The sequence below is a fragment of the Carlito syrichta genome, unplaced genomic scaffold (assembly GCF_000164805.1).
Source record: "Carlito syrichta isolate Samal-C Ts95f unplaced genomic scaffold, Tarsius_syrichta-2.0.1 Scaffold307112, whole genome shotgun sequence".
NCBI lineage: Eukaryota > Metazoa > Chordata > Mammalia > Primates > Tarsiidae > Carlito > Carlito syrichta.
In genome coordinates, this window is record NW_007251208.1 from 222,207 (window position 1) to 247,839 (window position 25,633).

Below are 25,633 nucleotides of genomic sequence, written 5' to 3' on the forward strand. Positions count from 1 at the left end.
TTAAGATTATCATATGAAAAGGGTTAAAGGCAATCATTGATTAAGTTTTCATGGATAAGGTTTCTGGTGGGTGAGGGACGCCCCTCCCACATCTGACTTTGTGTATAAAAGACCCATTGTAATTCCCAATGACACACATCGCTTCTGCACTACACCGGAGTCCAGTCTCTTTCTTTCTCTCTCTCTTTCTCTCTTCTTCCCCCCAGTCGCCGATGCCATCTCTACCTTTGGGGTACCCTGAACCCAGCTGGAGCTGGTCTCTGGCAGAGGGCCATGGTGAATGCTAGAAGAATAAAAGAGATAGCTCATTTTCTCTGCATTCTTGCCAACATCTGTTGTTTCTTACTTTTTTTTTTTATGGCAGAATCTCTCTCTGTCACCCAGGCTGGAATGCAGTGGCATATGATGATAGCTCACTGCAACCTCAAACTCCTGGGTTCCAGAGCCTGTTACCCTCTCAACCTCCAAGTTAGATGGGACCACAGGCGTGCAGCACCCCATCTTGCTAACTTCTACATGTTTTGTATAGACAAGGCCTTATTCTGTCGCCCAGGCTATTCTTGAACTCCTGGCCTCAAATGGTCCTCCTGCCTCAGTCTTCCAAACTGTTGGGATTACAGGCATGAGCCACTGCACTTGGCCATTTTTTTGTGTTTTAGTAATAGCCACTCTGACTGGTTTAAGATGGCATCTCATTGTGGTTTGAATGTGCATTTCTCAAAAGGTAGGAGAATGAGAGGGGTGAGGGTACACTGTACACTATTCACATGATGGGTACACGAAAAGGCCGAGCTTCCCACTATGCCATATATCCACATAGCATATTGCACTTCTATCCCTTAAAGGTACTGAGAGAGAGAGGGGTCGGGGGGAGGGAGGGAGAGGGGTAGTTTCAAAGAGACATGGTGGTTGAATTGAATTTTGCAAAAGGACTTTAAATCTGAATAGAATTCATGGGGCCCATGAACTCAGGAAAACATTGAATTTTTTTTCACCAATCTCTAACTGAAATTTAGCATTCACTTATGACATGGCTTAGACAACAAACCACAGTAGAACTAGCAGTACTCGTACTTTTATTTATTTATTTATTTATTTTTTATTTTTTTGAGAGTTGGCGTCTCACTCTGTTTCCCAGACTGGAGTGCAGTGGCACACTCCCGGCCACCGCAGCCTCGACCTGCTGGGCTCCGGCTATCCTTCCGCCTAAGCCTCTCAAGTAGCTGGAACTACAGGCGCGCACTAATTTTTTGATTTATTGTAGAGATGAGGTCTCGCCAACTTCCCCAGGTGGGTCTCGAACCCACGGGCTCAGGCAATTCACTCTCCTCAGCGTCCCAAAGCATGGGATTACAGGCTGAGCCACCGAACCCGGCCACTCATGCTTTTATTACCAAAAGAAACATATATATTTTATATCACATTACATTTTACTGCGGCTTTCTTGAAATGTTGTTTACATTCATGAACTACACAGAAACTATAGTACTCTTAAATGCCTTATTTTGTTATTTAAGGAGTTATTAAAGGAATACATATATCACAATAGCACAAATTTGTTTTTAAAAAATTATTACAACTAAATTTCATCTTGACTGCTTTCCTCTGCAAGCCTATGGACCTAATTTTATGTGTTTAAAGCATTATTCTGAGAAGGGATCTGTAGGCTTCACCAGACTGCCAAAAGTTTCACGTGACCAAAATGATTAGAAATCTTTGACTTACAGGACTTGTGAAGGCTTCTGCATGTAGGAAATAGACTTTACACATGGAAGAAACCAGGTTAAAAAAAAATCGGGTGTTTTGTTTCTATCTGGGTAGGAATATCAGACCTGTGTTACTGGTTGAGTTTATGTAACCGTCCTGGACTTGAGTTTCTTCATCTGTAAAACGGAGATAATAATGTATTTGCCTCTCAGGATGGTTGATGATTAAACCAGTTCATGAATTTAATTGCTCAGCTCAGTGCCTAAGCTAAATGAGAGCTTCTGTTATTATTATTACCTGGACCATTGCTTTCCCACAAGTTTCTGCAATGGTTTGGCACAATTCAACACTTAATTTATTTTGTCATGTGTACTTTTTTTCATAATTATAAGTTCTTCTAGACCAAGATACTGGTTTATGGAGTACTGAGCACTTAGTAAATGCTAAATTAATCACTTTCTGGGTTAAATAATTCATCTAATTAAATAAAAATATATTTACATGCTAGTCAAGTATAGTCATACGCCCTAGGAATACTGTAAAGATGAGCAGAGTGAGGTCTCTAACTTCAAAGAGCCCATAGATGGGAGAGACAGATGAATAAGCAGTGGTGCACTGGTGGAGACCATGTCTCTCTTTTCAGGTTTTCCTTTTTGTGTTGAGAAAGCCTGGAAAACTTGAATGTGATGGTGCCTACCTCAAAATGAAAATATTATGCACATAAAATTGACATGTGAATTTCTCCTGAAACTGTAAAGATGAAGTAAGATTAAGCATGTTAACATGCTTAATATAATGCCTAGTACATACTACATTTCAAATGACAACTTTTCGTTTAAATTATATGAAACTACCAATACTTGGCCATTTTTGGAAAAATACAAGTTTCATATCAATAAATTTAATAGTTTTCAAAACAGTAGTAATGATTTTTTACTTGATACCTCTCATGGGTGGTTTTATGTGAGGCAGAAATCTTATGAACATCCAATTTTCAGTTAGAGTCTAGGTGATTCACTTTGAAGGAACATTATAGGAGGTTTATTGTTTATTGTGGGGTACAGTTAAGGGTTACGTATATAAATATGCTTCGTGTGTTTTAAATTTTGTTTCCAAATGTTTGGTTGTCCTCCCAAATCACTTCTGGAAACCATAACAAAAAATGTTATTTAATTTAATTATATTTTTATGGTCTTACTATGACATCAGTTATTGTTTTTTAAACAGTTTACTCTCAAATATTTCATTTGGTCTGTTTGACACATTTAGTATGATAAGTCTATTTGTTTCTACTCAGCTAAGATTTGTATGTCCATTGATTATTTGAAGTTGAAATAGTTCAGTGCTCCCAAATTAGGAGGAGACCAAGTGTTTAACTGAAGCATAAAATTGAGGAAACATTTTAATACTTGTAGTTTATATTGCAAGAGCTCTCCTTTTTTTGAGTAGATTCTTTCGTATTTGAGATGGTTGATATGAACTTTATTTTTAAAGTTATAACAAGCAGTTGCAGAGAGGTAGTTTTTCTTTCCCCAATGACCTTTAATCTGTGCAAGATTTTGATGAAGCAATAAATGAGAATTTCTACTTTTTTCAGTCATAATTATTTTTTCAGTCACCTTGGAATATATTTAATCCTTTATATACTGCTGAGATTTTACCTTGATTATTGAATTCTGTTGCATAGAAGAATTTAATTCCCATCCTAGAATATCTTCTACTTTTCTTATAAAATTATATGCACATCAGATGGTACAGCACGAACAGTTGTTAAATCAGAGATGATTATAGATGGAAGTGAAGGGCACTTCAAGAAGAAAGACATTAAAATACACTTAACCTCTATTCATGCATGTTGAGAAGAAAAAATGAAGACCAGCCTTTCCTTCCTCTCTCTGTGCCCAGTATGCCTTTGCTTTTTAAAAAAATTGGCTTCATTGCATGCTCTGGTGCATTCACAGGTGTGAACTCGGCCTCCTACTTTCCTTAACAGAAGGATAGTCAGAGGGAGTGGATGATTTGAGCAGCTTCAGAGCAGAGTAGGGCAGTGTTTAGGGACTTCCAGTTTGCTCTCTTCATGCACAACTCCATGCATGAGGCCACCACCTCCTTCTCTCTCCCACCCCATCCTTTCTTCTTTTCTTTCTCGTCTTCATTCCTCTGTTTGCAGAGCACTCTGTATCAGTCAGTCTGCCCCCACAGCCCTCTGTGGTGACCAGTGACTGTGGTTGCCTCTTCCCACACCCCATGATGCTGGCTTGCCTATGCTATCAATGAGTATTCGAAGAGGCCTGAGTCTGTACAATGCAGAGGGGTTTACTCCTTGGCTTTTCCTGTACTTGGTTCTTCAAAATGTGTGCACCCTGATGGCATAGGATGACAATCCTTGAACATTTATTATCAAAACAATAAGTGGCAAATAATTATCATAAATGCAGCAGGTTCTATAAAAGCCAAGTTGGAGGAGAAAACAGGATAGAGTCTACCGTGGCCATAGATTGAGCAAATTCTCTTGGACAGGTTCATTCCATTGTTTCTACTCTGTGAAACCAGCTAAAGGTCAGGGTCCTCCCGAGCCCATGACATCGTCGTCTAAGTAGTCAGTGGTCAGTACTTCAGCTTCTTTGCTCAATGCTGTTTGGTTCTTCCTTTAAGTGTTGTGTTGTAGTGCTTGGATTATAAAAGCCTTCCCGTGGGTCTGTTCAATCAGTCGTCTGCCAGCATTTATTCCTTCATTTCGCTAACCTTTCTTACAGTCACTTGGTTGTTTAGATGGAAGAAAAACCTGTGATTATCTAAATATGCCATACAAAACTTGCTTCTCATTATTCTCATTATTTGTTTAGAAGGCCCTGGTTACCCTCCTCTATCAGGAGGACTCTCCCTGTCTTATAACATTGCGCTCACTGGTCACGTCCTCTATGTTGTTTTCCCTGCGTCTCTCCACCTTTGGTTCTTCCTCCTCTTCTCACTACCTCCTCTCCCTCTCTCTTCCCCCATCCCCTCCCTTCTTCTACTTCTCTCCTCCTTCCTTTTTCTTTCTCTTTCCTACTCACCTGCTTTCCTCCTGCCCCTTTCATACTCTTTTCCACTTTCCCATTATTCTTTCATGTCAAGAAACATCCAGATAGATAGAAATGTAATGGAGACTGCTGATAGGAAGTTTTTTGAATAGTCCAATGAAGATGTCGTGGTTGAATAACAATCACATCAACCATACATATAAAGTTTTTTCTTTGGTAAACCTTAAATGTATGTGTGTTAGAAAGTAAAGAATGCGGGGTATGTTCTTGTGCTAGAAAACTAAGTAGTGTTTTCTGCCCAGTAATGATACTACATTGGGAAAATGATTATGCCTCTCCAAGGTGCATTCTTAAATCTAAGGCCTATTAGCTAAGAGATGAAAGTGATGGAAAGATTTGAATGTTATATAAGGAGATTTTCTACGTTATAGTGTTGTTTATTTTCTCTAATCTTGATGCTACTTCATTTTCACTATTTACATTTGGGTATGGAAGTTAGTGATTACCCTTTGCAGTTTCAACATAACTTCCAGATAGAAAAAAATCTAAGTAATGTCATGTGTAAGTGTTATAAGTATCTTATATTTTTTATAGAGAAAAATACATGATCTTTTTTTACATGATCTTATCTGTTTAGTGTTCTTGTTTATTTAACATGTTTTTGACAAATGCAACAAAAATTATTTATGGTGGGTTTTTTAAAAAATGTGTTTGGACCCTCAAACTACTTTTGAAGTTGCTAGACTACTCAGGCATTGTCTCTAAATGTCTGTCATCTTTTCTTGCTTGGTAGGACCAAACTGAGAAAAGGGGATAATTTCTTAATTGAGTTTTGACAAGACTACTTGAGAAATTATCTGAAAATGGTAAAAAGTGATAGATAATGCCAAATATATTGAAAATAAATTGTGGCATAAATAACTCCTACATTTGAAATTATTAATATAAAGAATAGATATATTGGAAAGTATCCTTTACACTACAAAAAAAGTCTTTTTTGTTGCCATTTAGTTCATTATAAAGTTGGATTAAGTGGCAAATTTTGTTGGAATGTTGACATTCAAAAGTAATACATACACAGTACAGAGATTGTCAACATTTGAAGTTTTTTTGTGTGTGTTGTAGTAGAATAAAGACATGTTCACATTCCAAGTAGAGACTAAACTCCGTAGTTATCTCCTTTGGACTCTGTTTTGTTGTTTATGCATCATTTTTTTTCCCATTCTGGGCCTCCCTCTCACCCCATCCCTCCCAAGAACCACTGCATTGGAACAGCCAGTTCCCCCGGCCCCTCCTCTGCCTTTGACTTGCTCCTCCATGATTTGCCTGGTACCAGGATGAGGTTGGAAGGGGAAACCAGGCATGTCTGCCTTTCTATAGGGAGCTTTCTGCTGGCTGGGAGCACCCTTATCTTCTGTTCTTCTAGACTTTAGCTTTGCAAGGGACTTTCTCCAGGATTGGAGGTGTAGGTAGTATTTGCCTTTTTGGTAGTGAGGGGGACAAGATGGGTTTGGCCTACAATGTGGAGTGTGGACCACCCATTTGGTATGACTTGCAGCTTGGGGGGTAACTCAGCCAGACATAATGTGAGGATGATAGGTCTATAAACTCTTAACCAAAAGTCTTGGAGCCAAGTTGTCTCAGATATCAGAAACATAGCATAGTACACATGCCATATGTTAGGTAAGATCTGAGACAGACATTTTCATATAACAAATGCTTCTGTGGCAGCATATATAAATAGTTACACTGGGTGAACACATAGACTTGCATTACTTCAGATCAGTTTTTAAAAACTCATTTTATATTTTTAATTGACAATATAATTATGTATGTTTATGAGGTACAACATGATGCATAATTGTATATCTTTATGAGGTGTAATATGATGTATGTGGAAACAATATGAAATTATCAAGATAATTAACCATCACTCACATACTTATCATTTTTTCATAATGAAAGCATTTGAAATTTACTCTTTTTAGAAATTTTGAAATAGCTGGTTTTACCCCCTCCTCCAATGAATTTGCTGAAGATTTATGAGAAAAGATTTCTAGAGTTGTGCGTTGAATTGTGGATAAAAGATCCCTATTAGTAAAAGTTATTAGTAAATTCTAGGGGAGCAAAGTCATGCCATTATTGTTTCTTTTGGGGACAGGGTGGTTGACTTTAAGCTTTAGTAGTACATTGCTAAGAGTAGACGTGGGGTTTTTACTTTGGAATTGTGCCTTGTGGTTGGTTTTTTACATATACCTATATCTATATCTATCTATCTATCTATCTATCTATCTATCTATCTATCTATCTATCTATCTATCTAATGCATTGAGTTGAGAGGTTTTAAACCTTATACCAGGGAAAATTTTAACCATGGAAGATGAGTGTAGCTGTCTTTGTCCATGGGAAAGCAACTCTTTCTTTTAAGACAGAACTATATACTCCAGACCTTATTCAAAGAAGCATGACCTCAGTTTGGACTGTGTAGAGAAGAAAAAAAATCTTTTAATGTTTTTATGGCATAGGCACGAAAAATATTTGCTGCTTTTAAATTGCAAGGAACAGAATCCTGTGTGGGTTACCGAAGAACCAAGTGAAAATTCATGTGGCTTGTCCACAGGCTCAAGTAATCAGGTCACCACTTTGCCTGCTGGTATGTGGCAGATGAAACCTTCTAGTAGACAGGGCTATGATGCTTAACCAATCCTAACTAGGGACAGTAGCTGCCAAAGTCTATGAAAGATATTACAGTGATTATCACCAACATAGGATTAAAATTTAGGATGTATAGAGAACATCTGTGCGTCAGTATGAAAAGGCAGACAATCCTTAAACAGTATGAATAAAGGGATCCTAATTCAAAGAATAGGAAGCCTAAATGGTCAGTAAACTGTATTAGTTTCATGCAGTTGCTGTAACAAATGCCATAAACGGAGATGTTTAAAACACATTTGTTTTCTCAGTGGTGGAGGCCAGAAGGCTGAAATCAAGGAATTCGTAGTACTGTATGTACTCCCACTAGAAGATCGAGGGGAGAAGCCTTCCAGGTCTCTACCAGCTTTTGGTGGCTATTGACATTTTTTGGCTACCTTGGTTAATGACAGATTGCAGTGATGCCCCTGTAAGCCAAGGGGCATGAAGGATTACTGGCAATCCCCAGAAGCAAGGAGAGGAACAGGGAACAGAGTCTTTCCCAAAGCCTGCAGTAGAAACCAACTCTACCAAAATGTTGATTTTAGGTTTCTAGCTTCCAGAGCTCTGAGAAAATAAATTGCCTTTATATCAAACCACCCAGTCAGTGATACTGTGTTACAACAGCACGAGGAAATGAAATATATCTAACATATTAAGATTCATTTAAAGTTGGTTGATGAATACATGAGTGTGTTGTTATTCTTTCTGTTTTTCTTTATTTTACTGTTGCATCTTTAGAATATTTAAAAGCAAATAAACCCCCATTAATTTGATTTAATATTATGTAATTAACTTTTATGATGGAGTTAAAGAATAAAATAAATGTGTATATAACTGGCAATGCGAACAGTGCTTTAAACATTACAGATGAAATCATAGCTGTTGCTTGCTAGAAAACCCCAACAGTGCATTTTCTGTAGAGTTAAGGGTTTTAAATGAAAACAAAAAATAAGGGATTAACTCAGCATCTAAAATGTTGCTCTTGGCCAGTATCCAATGTGAAAAATAATTATGCATCTGGACCCAGTTATACAAGACAAAGGAATTGGGTTGTAAGACATTCAGATAGACATAGGAGTTAAATCCTGGTTTATCAGTTTAACTAACTGTATGATGTCGAACAGATTACTTTCTTGGTTTCGGTTTTCTAATTTATAAAATGAGATTCTAATAATGTCTACCTCATTGCATCATTGTGAATTTTAAATGAGATGAGATACAGAGTGCTAATGATCACGCATTCTGTAAAGACTCAAATAGGAATAACATTGTAAGTTACTATTATTCAACAATAACATTGTAAGTTGCTATTATTGAACAAATTGTAAGTTCTGTACCTGAAATATTAGCAAGTACAGTTTGTAAGAGCCCTATATTAAACACTTTGTGAGTAAATAGACGTGTTCTTGAATATGACACTGGATTTTGTGCTATTAATAGCTTGTCCTCAATGATCTATTTCTTTCCTTAGTAGCCCATCCTGTATATATGTCATTGGTGAGACATAAACTAAAGAAAAGCACATTTTGTGTGCTTTTCTTCCCAGTTTACCATGGATTCTTTCTACAACTGTTTTCTTCCCTCCTATGGTCCTACTGACTGTTAGATTAAAATAAAAACAAAAACTAATGAGAGTAAAGTACTAAAAGAAGACATTTACCAAAGATTTTAAAAACGCAAATGTAGGTAAAACAAGACATAGAAAATCAGGCTAAAAACTGATGACAACTGGAAACAATTAAAAAGTTGTAAATTGGATGGAACTGGGAGTACTATGTCCTCTTTATATACTTGTAGGTATAGACTGACACACATGCATTTTCAGATTAACCATGTCACTTTTCCTCTTGCTTTATATGGAGTATTATTTACTTTTCCTACTTGAATAATCTCTATAGTATAACTTTCTACATTTAATAGATATCAGCTAGAACACTAGTAATTTTCCTCTAGATCTTTCTATAACTAGTTTTTAATGTGGATTATACAAATACTTGCTTTCTCACATAGCAACAACCTTCTCTTTCCCTAAATTTCAAATAACATTTTGAATCATTAGTGACATGAATGTTCTTCTTGAAGTCTGACATGGATCAGTAATGTTACGACTAGTTGGTGAAATAAGGCTCTTCAATATATTGAAAAATGTTATACCTGGAGATCTAATAAAAAACTTTACATTTTTGTTTTATTCATTTGTTTTTATGGACACTCTGGATGTGAGGGAACAAAAAGACATTATTGAAGTTGTTTTGTACATTTTAACTATAATATTCATAATAAGTAAGTTCTTTAACCATTTTCATGCATCTTTTATGAGTCTTGAAATAATTTGTCCCACCGCTTCTTGGCCTTTTGGCTAAGATTAAGTATAGTATCTGTTCTTATCAGATTAATATCTGATACATCCTCTATCCGAGGACAATATATTAAATGGATTTTTGGAGCTAGGAGATGGAATAGGAGCTTGCTACATTCACTCCACGCATCAACCTGGTAATGCAGTACTTCCAGGAACGGTGTACCCCTTCGGGGTAATTAAATTGTGTTAAAAGTTAGACTTCAAAAAAAAAGAAATACTTTGTCCCTCATGGATATTAGCTATTTAACTGTAGACCTTACCAGGCATTTGTATAAATAAATCGCTAGTCTTCAAGAGCAAATTTTATCTAGAGAAAAGTATGAAGGGGACTCCCCCCCAAAAGACCCCCAGAATTATCTTCTAGAGGGTGGGCCCCTTGTAGTACACTCAGAATTTGTTCCTCTAGATCAAATAGTCAACCAAAGTTTTTATCTGAAAATTTTGAGAGGGTTGCATCATGATTTGTGGAAGAAGCTTCCTGAGTTGTGGCAAACAGATGACTGGTTCTTCCACCAAGACTATGCATCTGCCCACTCCATGCTGAATGGTCGACATGAACGAAAATGGCATGACCCCCGTGTCCCACATTCCTTATTCACCTGATCTTGCCCTAAGCAACTATTTTTGTCTGTCTGTTTCCCTGGATGAAAAAAGTCCTCAAAGGGAGATATTTTGCCGATATAGAAGAGGTGAAACACGAAACAACAGAAGTCCTAAAAGGCATCAGAACTGACAAGCTCAAAAACTGTTTTGAGCAGTGGAAAAAATGTCTTGATAGGTATACTGCATCAACAGAGATCTTTGAAGGTAACGGAAGTTTAAATGTATAAGAGTAAAAATTATAATTTTTTATAGATAAATTCTGGGTTTTGGGAAGTGTCCCCCGTATGCCAATATTTTATGTCAGCATAGAGACTTTTATAGAATGGTAAGATTGCAAAGATTGTTTAAGACCTTAGTGTTATTCTTAACTAGTAAATTAAGCCAATAAGACTCTGATTTAAAGATAATGACAGGTGGTGGTGGTGAACATATAACAGCGGGTGTATGAGCCAAGCATTTCAGTGCTTTAAATACTGTTCATTCTCTCACTTAATCTTCATAAGAGTCTTAAAAATTTTGTACTATCATCTCTGTTTTACAGGTAAGGACACTAAGGTACATGAGTTTAGGTAATCCACCCAAGGTTGCAGACCTAATGTAGATATAGTATTTAAACCCAGGAGATCTGGCTTAAGAATTAATTAAACCTACAAAATTTAACCATTACTATCTGTAGTAAAACTATGGAGACCAGCTATGAACAATTATATAAAACAAAATTTTGCTTTTAAATATAAAACTTAAAAGCTCTATGGGGTCTGAATTAAGGAAAAGTTGATTATGAACAAATGGGCTGTATGGGCTTTTTTTTTTATTTGACTTGATTTTTTGTGCTGGCGTCTTACTCTGTCTTCCAGGCTGAAGTGCAGTGACATGAACACAGCTTACTGCAGCCTCGACCTCCTCCTGGGCTTAGGCATTCCTTCTGCCTCGGCCTCCCAAGAAATGGGAACTGCAGGTGTGCCCCACCACAAAATGCAATTTTTTTGAATTATCTTAGAGGCAAAGTCTTGCTATGTTGCCCAGGTTGGTCTCAAATTCCTGGGCTCAAGAAATCATCCCCCGCCTCGGCCTCCCAAAGTGCTGGGATTATAGGAATGGGCCAGTGCGCCTGACCCATTATTGATTGCATAAAATGTACTAGGGAAAGTGGTACCTTAGCATGTCAGAGCTATGTTAAATAATAGTTCCATCTTGGAGCAGAATTTATTTTTCTGTGTGCTGTGGTCTGAGTGTTTGTGTTACCTTGGGGATGTTGGAATTCTGACCCTCAAGATGATAGTATTAGGAGATAAAGATATAATTATATCATGGGGCCAGAGCCCATCCAGCCCATTTGTTCATAGTCAGCTTTTCCTGATGAGTAGGATTCGTGTTCTTATAGAAGAGGACTGATTGAGACCTCTTACCCCCTTTACCACTTGAGAGCACAGCAAAAGGTGCCGTCTAGAAGCTAGACAGCAGGCCTTCCCCAGATGTCAAATCTTCCTTGATCTTGAACTTCCCAACCTGCAGAACAGTGCAAAATACATTTCTGTTGTTTATAAATGATCCAGCTTATGGTGTTTTGTTATAGCAGCCCAAACAAGCGAAAGCACTGTGCATCTCTGGTACTTACTTAGTGCCTTATTTAGGTTATTTATTATGTTAACATTGACTTTTTTGGATAAAATACATCCATGACCTCATCTTTGAATCCTGGGTACATGAAAGATTCATTAGGACAGTATATTGTACTTTTTGATTATTGCTATAATCCCACAACCTAGTGCTCTGCACATGGTAGATTTTTGATAAGTATTTGAGTGAGTGAGTGAGACAGTCAGTAGTGCAGATATTGAGTAGATGGTTCTTGGATTATGCTTCTGGAGGGAGTATGAAAAACAATAAGACATGGCAGGCCCTTGATCATGCCAGAGAACCACCTTTATTATAGTCAACCAAATCAGCGATATGTGAAGTCCTACCCCCAGAAATCTTATAGCGTGGGAGATAAAGATAAATTTTGTAAGTTAGAAAAAAGTAACATTGTTTTCAACATCTGCCAAAAAAAAAAAAAAATCAAAAAACAGTATACAAATAATTTCCTAAGAAAGGATGTAGAAAAATAAAGAAATAATGCTTGTATCTTAAAAGATACATGAATGCTTCTCTTTTTTAAAAAGTGAACATATATATATATGCTTTTTTCTGTAAAATATATTACAGATGCAAAACTTTAAAAAATATATTGTAATAGCTCATGGTAGAAAGCACTCAGTTTGGACTGGAATAATCAGGAAAACTGAGGGAATTTCAGAATTTAACTGCCTCATGGAGAGTTAATAGAAGGCATTCTGGGTTGGAGAGAAAGTTGTTTGCAGTTGGAAATTTTGCTATAAGTATTAATGCTGATATGATAGTAGGGCTTTCTTGGAGGTACCAAGGTAGACATAATTAATCTAGTATTGTTTTTTCCTGATAATGACCGTTTGGGGCTTATGACTTAAAATACAGATATAGATGTATGTAGACATCTGTATCGATAAATATTTCTGTAGATCCATATCTGCATGTCTTGAGAGATCTAGCTGTATACTTAGTCATATAAAATAATGAAAAGAGAATTTTAATTTAGTAAAAGCTGTTTGCTTATATGTTGGAAATAATTGTTACTTGAAGACTGTATATTACTCCATATTCATTTTTCAGATATAGAGATGTGGATGAAATTTATTCCTGACTTTTGGAGAGAAAATGTAAGACAGATGGCCTCTGATCCTGTGGTATTAAATAAATCTTTTTCTGGACAACTGTTGTCAATGTAATTCTTAGCTGAAAGAAGACTTGCCAAACCACTGCCCATTCTTTTTTTTTTTTTTAAACACGTGGTTGTATAAAGCACAGGTTGCAAAAGCTGCTGGCATGTCTTAATATTTTGAAGAGTAAGGACTTGAAAAAAAGTGAAACAGTTATCAGGGTCCTTGGGTAAGTTTTATTGTGCTTTAATAGGTACAGGAGGAAAGATACTGAATTTTTAAAAATGAATAATATAAGACCACTCCTCACAAGATATTCTAAACCAAGCAAAAGTATAGACATATATGCATTTAGCTATATGTATTAACAATATAAGGTAAATGTAAATGACTGTCAAATTGGTGCAAAAATAATGGGTTGTAGGAGCAGTTTGTTTTGGCTAGGGAGATCACAAAAGGGAGATTGAGATGGGTCTTGAGGGATAAGAAGAATTTTTACTAGATGGAAAATAAAAGAAAAAAACTTTTCAGGGTTTAGAAGGGGAACAGGGACCCATTTATTGAACACTTTCCTAACTAACATTGTGCTTGGTGATGTACGCATTAATTTAAAATATGTCATCTAATATTTACCATGAACCCTCAAGGTAGGCCTTACTTTTCCATCCTGCAGATGAGATAACTGAGCCTCAATATAGCTTATCTCACATGGCTGGAATTTAACAGATTGGATTGCATGCAATTCTGTCACATAGCCTGTTGTTTTAGTACCCTGTTTCTGCTAGTGTGATGACTCCATACTCAATTTTCCTCTGCAGGTATTCAGGAGGGATTATATTACAAAACAGATGAGAAAGGGTTTGTGACCTGTGCACTGGAAAAACACAAGAGGTCTAAATAGGAAAATCTCTTTAATTACCTCTGCCCTGATATTTCTGACTGCTGCAAGTTCACCCAGTTAACCACATTCCATGGGACCTTGTCTTAGGAAGGCGAAGTTTATGTAAACCTTCAATGGTTAATTGTGGTTTAGGAAGATCCAGAATCAATGTTGAAGTTTTAGGGCAGCTTTGAGATGGTGAGGCCCCAGAAGCAGCAACCACACCCATTTGGTCTTCATTTTTGGATTTTATTAGTCAGAGGAGCTGAATAGCCTATTAAGAGAACAGGACAAACTCTGGTGGTAATTCAAAGAATGCTGCTTGGGTATATCCCTTCCTCTTTTGAGTATGTTGCTTATTCTGTACCCCCTCAAGGAAAAATCCAGAGTTAATATCAAGATATATTTTGTTGCAGGCTCACAGAAAGATAACAATAGTATTAAATCCTGTCTTTAATATCATGTATACTTAAGGATAGTCAGCTCCTCCTTCTGCCCCCTAGTGCAAAAGCTCCCAGAGTAGTAATAGTAGATTTCTACTCTGTTGATCATCATTGTATGGTCTAACATGGTGGATTAAGTGGGGGACAAAATAGTTGTTTTCAATTTACAGTTAAAATTATGTAGATCTTGACTTGAATTTAGAATAAAAAAGAGAATATAGTTGATGTTGTTGTTTGACTTATGCCCATTATAATTTATAGAGATTTGGTAATTTTGCAAAGACTCATTTATTTTCACATTAAGGTTTGGCTAAATAAGTCGAGTTTTATGAGTATTAAATCTATAGAAAAATTAAAGGTTGAAATCAATTGTGTATATTCTAATTATTTTGTATTCTTACTGAAATGGACAGCCATCTGAAGATAAAAACTGAGTAGATACATTATTGTATGGGGACTTTTACAGGTTAGAATACAGAGGATAATGACACTATCAGTTTAATTCTACCTTTATTGAGAACCTATGAAGTGCCAGGTACTGTGCTGGAAGCTGGATATTAGAAAGATGAGGATAAGATTCAGTTTCAACCATCAAGGAGATTAATAGAGTAGATAATTTTGTAGAGGGAACTATATCAGTATATTTAGAATTTTTTGCTAAATAGGTAGATTATAGCTGCAGTTGCCACAGGGAGTAAAATGGGTAACTATGTGAGCTGATGGACATATTTATTTGTTCACTAGAGTAACTATATATATGTATATATATGTCTCTTATAGCCTCATGCTATATACCGTAAATATACACAAAAATTTATTTAAAAATACATATAGAGATTAGTTGCAATCCAGAAATGCCTTTTATATGATACTTTCATAGCTTGAAACTATGAAGTTGTTTTTACCACTGAAGTATTATCTATAGAGAGAATGCTTGCCAAAATAATACCTATATATCAGAAAGCATTAAAAATTGCTGTAAAAATATTCCACTTTAAAAAAAAATGTAGTAGTATTATTTGCTCTTTTTGTTGCTTTCAGTTTGCTACTCTCTCCAAATCCCATTATGATTGTCAAATGACTTGCCAAAAACATATGCAGTTGTCATTTTTAAGCTTCAGATAAGTATGTTTTGTGGATTCTGAGAGATCTCTCATCATAATCCTGGATACTATGACTTGCGGGATAATTTACTGATGGCTCTTTTCTACATTTGAGAGATGCTATCTGAACATTGCCATGTGAATGTACTTCACTATCACATAGAGATTTCTGGAAATGTGAGCATTCTTACCAGTAGAGGTCAAGGAATAGCAAAGGGGTAGAGATCAGTTGAGTTCCTTCCCTTCTCAAAATTTTAGTTGGAACCTGGAACTTATAATGTACATATAACTTACATGTACCTAATTTGCCTATAATTCTTTTCTCTTGCCTAGATAATGCCCTCTTTTAGGACAGATCCATAGTGTATCCTCTTGAACATAGACTCTGGCTCAAGTTAGTGCGTGTAATGTGCATATTACACGTTTCTTGTGGCTAATGGTTTCTTAAAGTACTATTCCTTTGGGTATGTCTCAGGAACTTAGAGCCTGTAACTGTCGTTTTGCTTACCTACTCACCTTCCAGTGTATACCTTTTTCCCTTAGTGACAAAACACTGAAATCTTCAGTGTGCACATCCAGAGAAGGGGTTCTCCACAATAGGGTAAATCATGTTTAACCTAAGCTGATCATGATGATCCCACCTCGGTTTCCAGGGTTTCCATTAGGCATGGGTTTGTGAACTAATTCCAACCAAAGAGGCATTGAGGAAAGTCTGATAAGTTTCAGGGAAAATGATATCTTAAGAGATATTGGAGAAAAACATCTCTTTCTGCTTCTGGGTATTGTCTGCCTGTTGACACTTGGAACAACCGCCATCTTCGAGGATCATGAGGGAGCCCAACATAAGAGGAAAGTCAACATACTTACAGAAGTAGAATGGAAAGATATACAGAGTAGGTTTGAACTACTGGTTCAACCTACCCCAGTGATATGTTTCTCTTTAGCCTACCTTTGAGGTTCAATAAAATGAAATACTCTTTAATACTTGCCTGTTAATTAGGTTCATTTATTGAATAAATAATCTGAAAGTAACCTGTTGTAGTAGCCTTAGTCGTTCTGTCTCCCTTTCTCTCCCATTTGATCACTTTGGCCCCAGAAAGACTCTTAGATCTGGTTATGATAAAAATAGATGCAATTTGTAGTCATACTTCATGGGCTAATAGGTCAGTTGTGCAGATATCTGCTGTTTCTATTCCAGAGAGAATTTGGGTAGTGGAATTGCATTGAGGACATCATCTTTGATGGCAGTGTTGCCCGTTATGAAAGCTTACTCCCTGTGGAGAGCTCAGACCCGATCATTCACTAGGGGTGAATGAGTTTTGGGATGGTTTCTTTCTCCCAAGGCTGTTCATTTAGACCAGGGTTTCTTAACCGTATTGTTGACATTTTGTAACAGATAATTCCTTATTATGTAGGGCTGCTTTGTGCATTTTAAGATGTTTAGCAGGAACCCTGCCCTCTGCCAACCAGCACTCCCCAATTTTGAAAGTCAAAAGAGTTTCCAGAAATAGCCAAATGTCCCATGGGAGGCAAAATGGTCCCTTGCTTGAAAACTACTGTGTTAGAGGTAAAAGATTATTTCTTATAGGTCCATTTTGTCCTGGGACTGGGGCAGAAGCAAGGGAAGTTCTGTCATTGCCTTAACTACTTCATATTATAGCAAGAAAAATACAATGAATTAGTAAGTTCTTCAAATTGGTCCTTTTAGCCATACAAAGAATCTTTTGATTAGAGATGTATTTTGTGCCAAATTATAGCTGTTGCTTAAAATCTTTACCCTTAAAAAATGAACAAAATAAAAGAGCAAAGTCATAATTACACTATTTTTAATCCCACCCCCAAAGGTTAAATAATCACAAATTTAACCAATAGATTCTAATATTATAATGTTAAGCTGTCTTCTTAGTGAGTCTTCAATTTGTCACTGTTAATAGAACCCAACAGTAATTCACACTCCATTTGAATATAAGAAAAATCAACCTGTAAAGATGGTTCACATGGGAATTGAAACATGCCTGGATAAAGTTGTATGAATGGGGCAAGTAGAATTGTTCTCATTTTATTTTTGTTTAAAGTAAATATTAACTAAAGTATTACGGGCCAGGGAGTAAAATGAATGCTTTTGTCAGAAGGCCAAAACTTTTCCAACACACACACCTCTGATTGAAATTTTCATGTTCATTTTGCACACAGAAAACAGTGTCTTTTCTTTTTTGTATCCCTAGGGGGTTTATGGCATGCTGAGTATATAGGAGCTGTCCTGTACGTGGTAGACAGTGAACATTTGAATAGATGTTGCCAATTTATTGACTCCCTGAAACAGACCTCTGGTAAAGATTTAAAATAAAAGCAAACATTAAAGCATCTTCAGAGCAGTAAAGGTTCTGTAGTTTGCAAAAAATAATATAGCAATTTGTGATTATAATGGGCATCCTTTTCTCTGCGTACTACTACTCTTACGTTACTAAATCTTTAGACTAACTCTCAGGCTTACCTATGTCTCTACATTCTTATTGCGACTTCAAGAGTACAAGCCACTATCTATCTTCTCTCTCTCTCTCTCTCTCTCCCTGCTTCCCCCCTCCCTCCCTCCCTCCCTATGTTCATCTTACCATGTTATTCTTGTCCTCCTCCAATTCATTTCCCCATAATGTAGCCAAAGTGTACTTTTAGAGAAGTGGACATTTTGAAGCTCATTTATCTCAATTCCCAGGCTTAGACCCTACAGTGTGTTTCTCTTGTCCTTGGGATGTTATCCGAAATCCTTAGTCCACACAATAGTAAGATCATATCTGTTTTCTTCTCCAGTGTATGCTCCATACTTTGTATTTGCCTCGTGCATTGTAGGGTTTCAGCAGCTATTTCAGTGAATAAAGTTGAATTTGCCTTGAAGATGGGACTAACTACATAGATTTATACTCTGTTTTCTTCATGTGGACTCTTTAGGCCTGGGGTAGCATTTAATGGTGGAAGTGAGTGGTAATAATTTGTTTCTACAGAAGGGCACATTGAGTGGCATGGAATTATGTGTGAGAACTGGCTACTGGCCAGGTACATGCACTAGTAATGCAGGAAAAATTTTTATCTTTGCTTTATAGATAGAAAAACAAATAAGGTTAAGTGGCTTGGTAGATTTTCAATCTCTGTAGAACTAGGAAAGAAACTCAAGGCTTTAAAACATTCTTACCTAATTATTCATCACTTTAGAGTTTATTCAGATTATGATATAACTTGACTCACTACTTAGTAGCTTTTTGGCCAATAGGATTTCAGTATGCAGTACACTAACAAAAACTCTTTGATTGGCTTAACTACCTCTGACGTCACAATTTCCCCATTAGGAAGTCATAATTTTCTTGAAATCATATTGTGCTAACAGCAATCCTTGGTATTTTGTTTCATTATAAAAAAGATAATCTACTAAACATTAACATGCTGGAAGGAACAAGGTATCTTTCATCCATGCGGACCTTTTCTATTGATGAGCTTTAGTAATCTACTGCCAACAATTGAAGCTAGCTTCTTTACTTTCTTTTACAACTGATGTTGTTTTGTTTTTCGTATTTGTCAGTTCATAGGCAAATGGAGGAATGGGCCTACTTAAAATTACTCCTTCAACTCATACTCCTGTTTCATCTCGACTTTTGAGGCTTAGCATCCTTCTACTACTTAGCCTTCCCGACTCAAAAGGAAGAGCCATTTGGACAGCTCACCTGAATATAACATTTCAGGTGGGAAATCAGATCATATCAGAATTAGGAGAGAGTGGAGTGTTCGGGAATCATTCTCCTCTGGAAAGGGTGTCTGGTGTGGTGGTACTTCCCAAAGGATGGAATCAAAACGCTTGTAATCCTTTGACCAATTTCAGCAGGCCTGCACAGGCAGTCTCTTGGCTGGCCCTCATTGAACGGGGAGGCTGTACTTTTACACGTAAAATCAAAGTGGCAGCAGAGAAGGGAGCAAATGGGGTGATCATCTATAACTATCCAGGCACAGGCAACAAAATATTTCCCATGTCTCACCGGGGAACGGAAAATACAGTGGCTGTGATGATAGGCAACATGAAAGGCATGGAAATTTTGCATTTGATTCAGAAAGGAGTCTACGTGACAGTTATCATCGAAGTGGAGAGAACACACATGCCATGGTTGAGCCATTATGTCATGTCTCTGTTTACCTTCCTGGGTGCCACAACTACCTTCCTTTTCTTGTACTGTGCATGGAGACCTAGAGTGCCCAATTATCCCACCAGGAGGCGAAGGCGGATAAAAGCAGATGTGAAGAAAGCTATTGGTCAGCTTCAACTGCGAGTGCTCCAAGAAGGTGATAAGGAACTAGACCCAAATGAAAACAATTGTGTTGTTTGCTTCGACATATACAAACCTCAAGATGTAGTACGTATTTTAACTTGCAAACATTTTTTCCATAAGGCATGCATCGACCCCTGGTTGTTAGCCCATAGGACATGCCCCATGTGCAAGTGTGACATTCTGAAAACTTAAGAAACCAAGAGAATCCTCCGAAGATGTAACTAGATCTTTCCAAATATTAAGATTAGATGAATTCTTATTGTACTTCTTATAGTACTTCTGAAGTACTAATAAGGGTGAAATTCATGGTTTAAAAATAAAACTTAATATCATGCCCAGCTATTTGAACTTGTTGTCTTTCTAATCAGTTTTAATTTTCATATATTTTTACCTTTATCCAAATAAGTACATTAGTATATGTTAAAACAATATTAATGTTTATCTTCAAATTACTATATTGCCACAGAAAATTAGCTATGCTAATTTTAAAGTTTCTTTTCTTATACTAAGTTTGTATTTTGTTTAATTTTGCTATCTAATAATTTACATCTCAGATTCTTCATGGTTAATTAATGTTATTAATACCTGGGAAATTTGGTTTCCAAAGCTACTGACTGGATTTGTAACATTTTCTAAATAATTATTTTAGATGGTAGTATTTTGCTTATGTAACTAAGTGTTATAAATTATTATGAGCCTCCTTTAGAACTGCAGTGCAAACATTCACCTTTGTTTGCCAGAGCTCTTTAAATCCTAGCATGAGAATCAGCTGTGGTAGCACATTTCCCCTCTAAAATTGTCCCTAGTGAATTCTCCTCTTTTCTTCTCCAAATGGTAATGAATGTTTCTCTGGGGCATTTTGATAACATAGAGCAGAGCTGAAATTTTGTTCAATTTCCTTTCCATATTGTATCCTTTGCCTTATTGTACATCTGCCTCTTTTCTAGTAGATGAATAAATGCTTATGTGACAATGCAAGGCAGAAAGATTTGAGTTTTGTTGTGTTGATGAGAATCTCTCTTTCCAGATAACATGCTAAAGCTTTGGTGTCCAATTCAGTGGCACTTGTGAGTCTACATACCATGTACTACACTTAAAAAAAAATAGGCTGTTTTGTGTGGAAACAAAATCAGATTAATGGCTGCTGGGAGAGAAAACCAACCTTTGTCAGCTGAAATTTTATTTCAGGGTTCTTTTCTTTTTATGTTAGTTTTTGTTGAATCTAACAGACTCTACTTCTTCCTCTTCCTTGTCTCAAATTACTCTGTTGATGATTTACAATTACTGAAAGGACCAGCTCCCTTAGTCCTGGCAAGATCCTCCCAAAAGTGTCTCTTAGCGCCCTATACATAAAGGCCAGAGGCATTTATGTTCAAAGTCTGAATTCTTGGCTTTGGTTTTCTAGCTGGCAAAAAAGTCCTACTGGAGAAAACCCCCATGAAAGTCTATCAGCAGTAACATGAGCTTTGTGAGTTCATGCGTTATTCTTTAGCTTTGAAGTTGTGCAACAGATATGAGTATAGCAAAAATGTAGGTAGAGCATCCAGGGCCCTATGGGATCCTCCAACAGATATGTTTCTTGAGTTCAGCAAAAATTGTTTTTAAAGCATCTACTTATGACCTTTAACAGTTGCTGCTGACTATGGTTGACTTTTGGAGGGAACCGTGAAGTTTTTATTTTATAAAATCAATAGTTACATTTTAAAAATGAATTGTACTAAACTAATACTGCTATACTTAATTTTTTCTCCTACTGTCTTTCTCTTCCTTCCTCGTAATAGTTTGATTCGTAATAGAAGTCAGAGTCTACAGAGGCATGGGCTTTCCTACCTATTAATCTTTTCTATCTTTACCCCTGTCATTCATATATACTGTCAGTGTAAGGGGGTTGGAACTGCTACCTAGCAGAAGGCCTCGCTTTCTGATGTGTTAGAAGCTAATACTATGTCACCAGGTTTTTGAGAGAAGGAAAGCTTTGTGTTGCATGCTGACTAAGAAGCAATAGGAGTCCAGCTCAAATCTGTCTCCCTCTGCTAGCTTTAAGACATTCATTTTATTAGGAAAGGTTTAGAGGGTGGATTCTGGGGTCAGCAGTGATTGGTAAAAGGAAAGGGGAGATCTGAAAAATAATGCACAGTTCTATCTCCATACTACCTCATGGATCGCAAGTGCATATCAGAGAGAGTTAGTATGAAACATGGAAATCGGGGTGGTTAATGTTAGCAAGATTGTTCTATGCTGACTCCAGTTGGTCATAATAGTTCCAGCCAATTTTGTTATTTAAGTGGAGAGAACTTCGGCTTTTCATTAAGCTGTTTCTTTTCTTATTTATCATACTGCAAACTCAAGAATTTCTGTTAATCATTAGTTTATTTAACTCTTTGGGACATGATATCAAAAATGAGGTGGAAGTAAATTGAGCAGGAATCAAAACTTACTTTTAAAAATCAAAACCATAAAACAAAGGCAATAAACTTCTGAGCAAGCTTGTATTAAATAAATGTACTACAGTGGCTTATATGATAAATCAAAAATCTGCACTGTGACCAAATGTGACATAAAAGTAGTGTTATTGAACACACGACTTTTACTTCACATTAGGTCATAGTGCTAAATTTTTAATTATTTTTTACTTGTCATTTGGTCAAAGGAAATTTTCTTCACTTGTGAGGAGAAATGATAATTGTACAGCATTTTTGTGTATGCTTTCGAACTTTTAAAGCATGCATTGTATAAATTTTAGATTTAATTTTTAGTTTAATGTGCTACCTGCTGCCATTATATTTAGCTCAGTTATTGAATCCATCTTATAGCATCATAAATGGCCCATAACAGCGTTTGAAATATTTGAGCCAATAACTTTAAAGCATGTTCTAAGCTCTTTTCTAATTGGATGCTTCTTCTTGTATGTCATAATCACATTACACAACAGTGAGCAGCATCTAGAATTAACAGTAGTGAGGCTGGGATTTATTTTTCAATCTTAAGTTTTTCTCTTTCTCTCTAATAAAACATCTGAAACTCACAAGGCATCTTTAAGAATTTCTTACAAAAACATGCTGGAAGATAGTGGACTTTGTTCTTACCCAAAAGAGTTTTTTTTCTTCATTATTTTAAATTGAGTATCAACAGATGTGGAAACCACATGTGTATGTTCGGTTGGTTCTTAAGTCACTATGCGAAGAGCAAGATGAATCTACTCAAGATTGGCACATGGAGAAACAACACTGTATCTTCCTGGCTTATAAAATTCAGTTTTCTTTGGCTTTTTAGTAAGAACTATTGCAAAGCGAGTGCTGTTTGGACAGCTTACATGAACATATCATTTCATGTTGGAAATCGCATGCTGTCAGAGCTTGGGGAGACTGGAATATTTGGAAGAAGCTCCACTTTAAAGAGAGTGACAGGAGTTATAGTACCACCAGCGGGAAAAACCCAGAATGCGTGTTATCGCAATACCAGTTTCAACCGACCAAAGAACTTGGAGACCTGGCTCGCACTTATTGAACGGGGAGGTTGTACCTTCACACAGAAAATTAAGGTGGCCACTGGAAAAGGAGCCAGTGGAGTGATCATCTATAACTTCCCAGGAACTGGCAATCATGTGTTCCCTATGTCTCACCAGGCATTTGAAGATGTCGTAGTGGTTATGATTGGTAACTTAAAAGGCATGGAAATTTTCCACTTAATTCGGAAGGGAGTTCACGTTACAGCCACGATTGAGGTCGGGAGAAGACACATTATCTGGTTGAATCACTATTTTCTCTCTTTTTTGATTATCACCACCTCTGTCTCAGCATATTTCATCTTCTATTACATTCAAAGATTTTGGATATCAAGGATTCAGAACAGAAGACAGCAGCGATTGACAATAGATCTCAAGAAAGCATTTGGACGGCTCCAGCTTCGGATTTTAAAAGAGGGGGATGAAGAAGTAAGTCCAAGTGGAGAAAGCTGTGTAGTTTGCTTTGAACACTATAAGGCTAGTGATACAGTTCGCATTCTGACCTGTAAACACTTTTTCCACCAACATTGCATTGACCCCTGGATTTTAGCCCATGGGACATGCCCCGTATGTAAATGTGACATTCTTAAGGCTTTGGGGATTCTGGTGGATGTTGAAGATGGAACAGAATCTTTGCAAGTTCTAATGTCAAGTGAATTGCCTGAAACTCCATCACCTATCGAGGAGGAGACAAATAATGAACTTTCTCAGGCTAGAAGGTCAGATAAAGAAACCCACGCGGAGGAGAACTCTGTTTTCCAGAATGACAGCAACCAGCCTAATTCAGTAGTGGAAGATATTCGTTCTTCCCCTTCACGGCGTGACCTTTGAGGAAATGGATTAGAAACCTGTTTGTCAAATCAGGTCCTAATACTGACAAGAAGTTTGGCTGTTTGAAATGTGGTTTTTGTGTCCTTTTTTGTTACTTTGGTAATTTTTCTGCATTCTTTGTCAAGCCTTAAAGATAGAAAAGGAAAAAAAAAAAAAAGGGCCCAGCAGGATTTTTTAAAGTTTTGATCTTTGCTAAGTGTATATTACTTTTTGTCATTATACATTATACATTACTTAAGTAAGTGTACATATACTGAGGTGCCAAAAAAATGAATACACATTTTAAGAGATGTTATCTATTATCTATGTATTACTTTTCAAAAATTGAATTGAATTACAGTGGCAGTGTGTAATTGCAGAAGTCAAATGTGACTTGTAATCTTTTGTTATCAGTATATAGAGAGTATTACAATTTTAATACAATTTTTTCCTTTCTTAAAATGATTTTTGGCACCCTCCATATTTATTTCTATGTACATATGCATATTATAGCCAAGATCAATTTTTTCTAAATATTTTCTCTACATATATTTGATTCCACTTTGGTAAGAAAATTATTAATTTGTTTGCATCTTTGTTCTAATGCAGACACTATCAATTAAGTTTGAAAAAGATAAATTATCTCATATACTAGGAAGAGTGAAACTATCTTTTGATAATATATAGCATATGTTAGTTGTGGTTATTTGCTGTGCCTTTTATTTTTGGCATGATAAATTTGCTGTAGAGAATTTTATTGCCCTTATTCTTGGTAAAGAGTTCTGTTCATACAATTAGAGCATTTTTTGTGATCTACATCTGCATAGTGAGAGCAGTTTTAAAATAGTAGCACTCTTTAAGCAAACAGCAAATATTTCAGTGCTTAATAGTACTTACCATAATTGTTACATGTTCGTAATACATAGAATTCAGTGATGAAGAATTCCTATAATATTTAGTCAGGGCATATTTACTTCCCATGTGTGTCTCCCCACACCCAATTTATGTTTTGCCATTAAAGAAAATGTTTAAAATATGTCAGATTATTTTGGAGATAAGTAGCACAATGTAGAGGTCATTAATATGACATCTTGGGATCATGTTTGTTTTGTTTACTATAATCCCAGGGTCTAGCACAGTGCTTGGAAGTATTTGTGAATTAAATGAATAAATGAATGAATAATGATACATATATTTTTTGTAACACAGCTGTTATGTTTTATTTTTTTTTTTTTTTTTGAGTTGGAGTCTCACTCTGTCGCCCAAACTGGAGTGCAGTGGCCGCTCCCGGCCACCGCAGCCTCGACCTGCTGGACTCCAGTGATCCTTCCGACTCAGCCTTCCAAGTAGCTGGAATTACAGGCATGCGTTACCATGCCCGGCTGATTTTTTTGATTTATTGTAGAGATGTTTCTCGCTGCCCAGGCGGGTCTCGAACCCGCGGGCTCAGGAATC

At 36.6% G+C, this 25,633-nt stretch overlaps 2 protein-coding genes across 15 annotated transcripts in view; both read left to right on the forward strand.

The window, feature by feature from the left end:
- The window catches only part of CADPS2 (calcium dependent secretion activator 2), a 589,108-nt gene that overhangs the window by 154,911 nt on the left and 408,564 nt on the right, over positions 1 to 25,633 (forward strand). The gene's annotated exons all lie outside the window — the stretch shown is intronic.
- Positions 18,911 to 20,203, forward strand: LOC103266249 (RING finger protein 148). Its single transcript, XM_008063866.2, has one exon. The coding sequence runs from the start codon at positions 19,144 to 19,146 to the stop codon at positions 20,053 to 20,055; it is 912 nt and encodes a 303-aa protein (XP_008062057.1). The 5' UTR covers positions 18,911 to 19,143; the 3' UTR covers positions 20,056 to 20,203.

What these genes read in the sequence shown, in the direction of transcription:
- LOC103266249 (XM_008063866.2), top strand. Translation starts at nt 19,144, where the DNA reads ATGGGCCTACTTAAAATTACTCCTTCAACTCATACTCCTGTTTCATCT.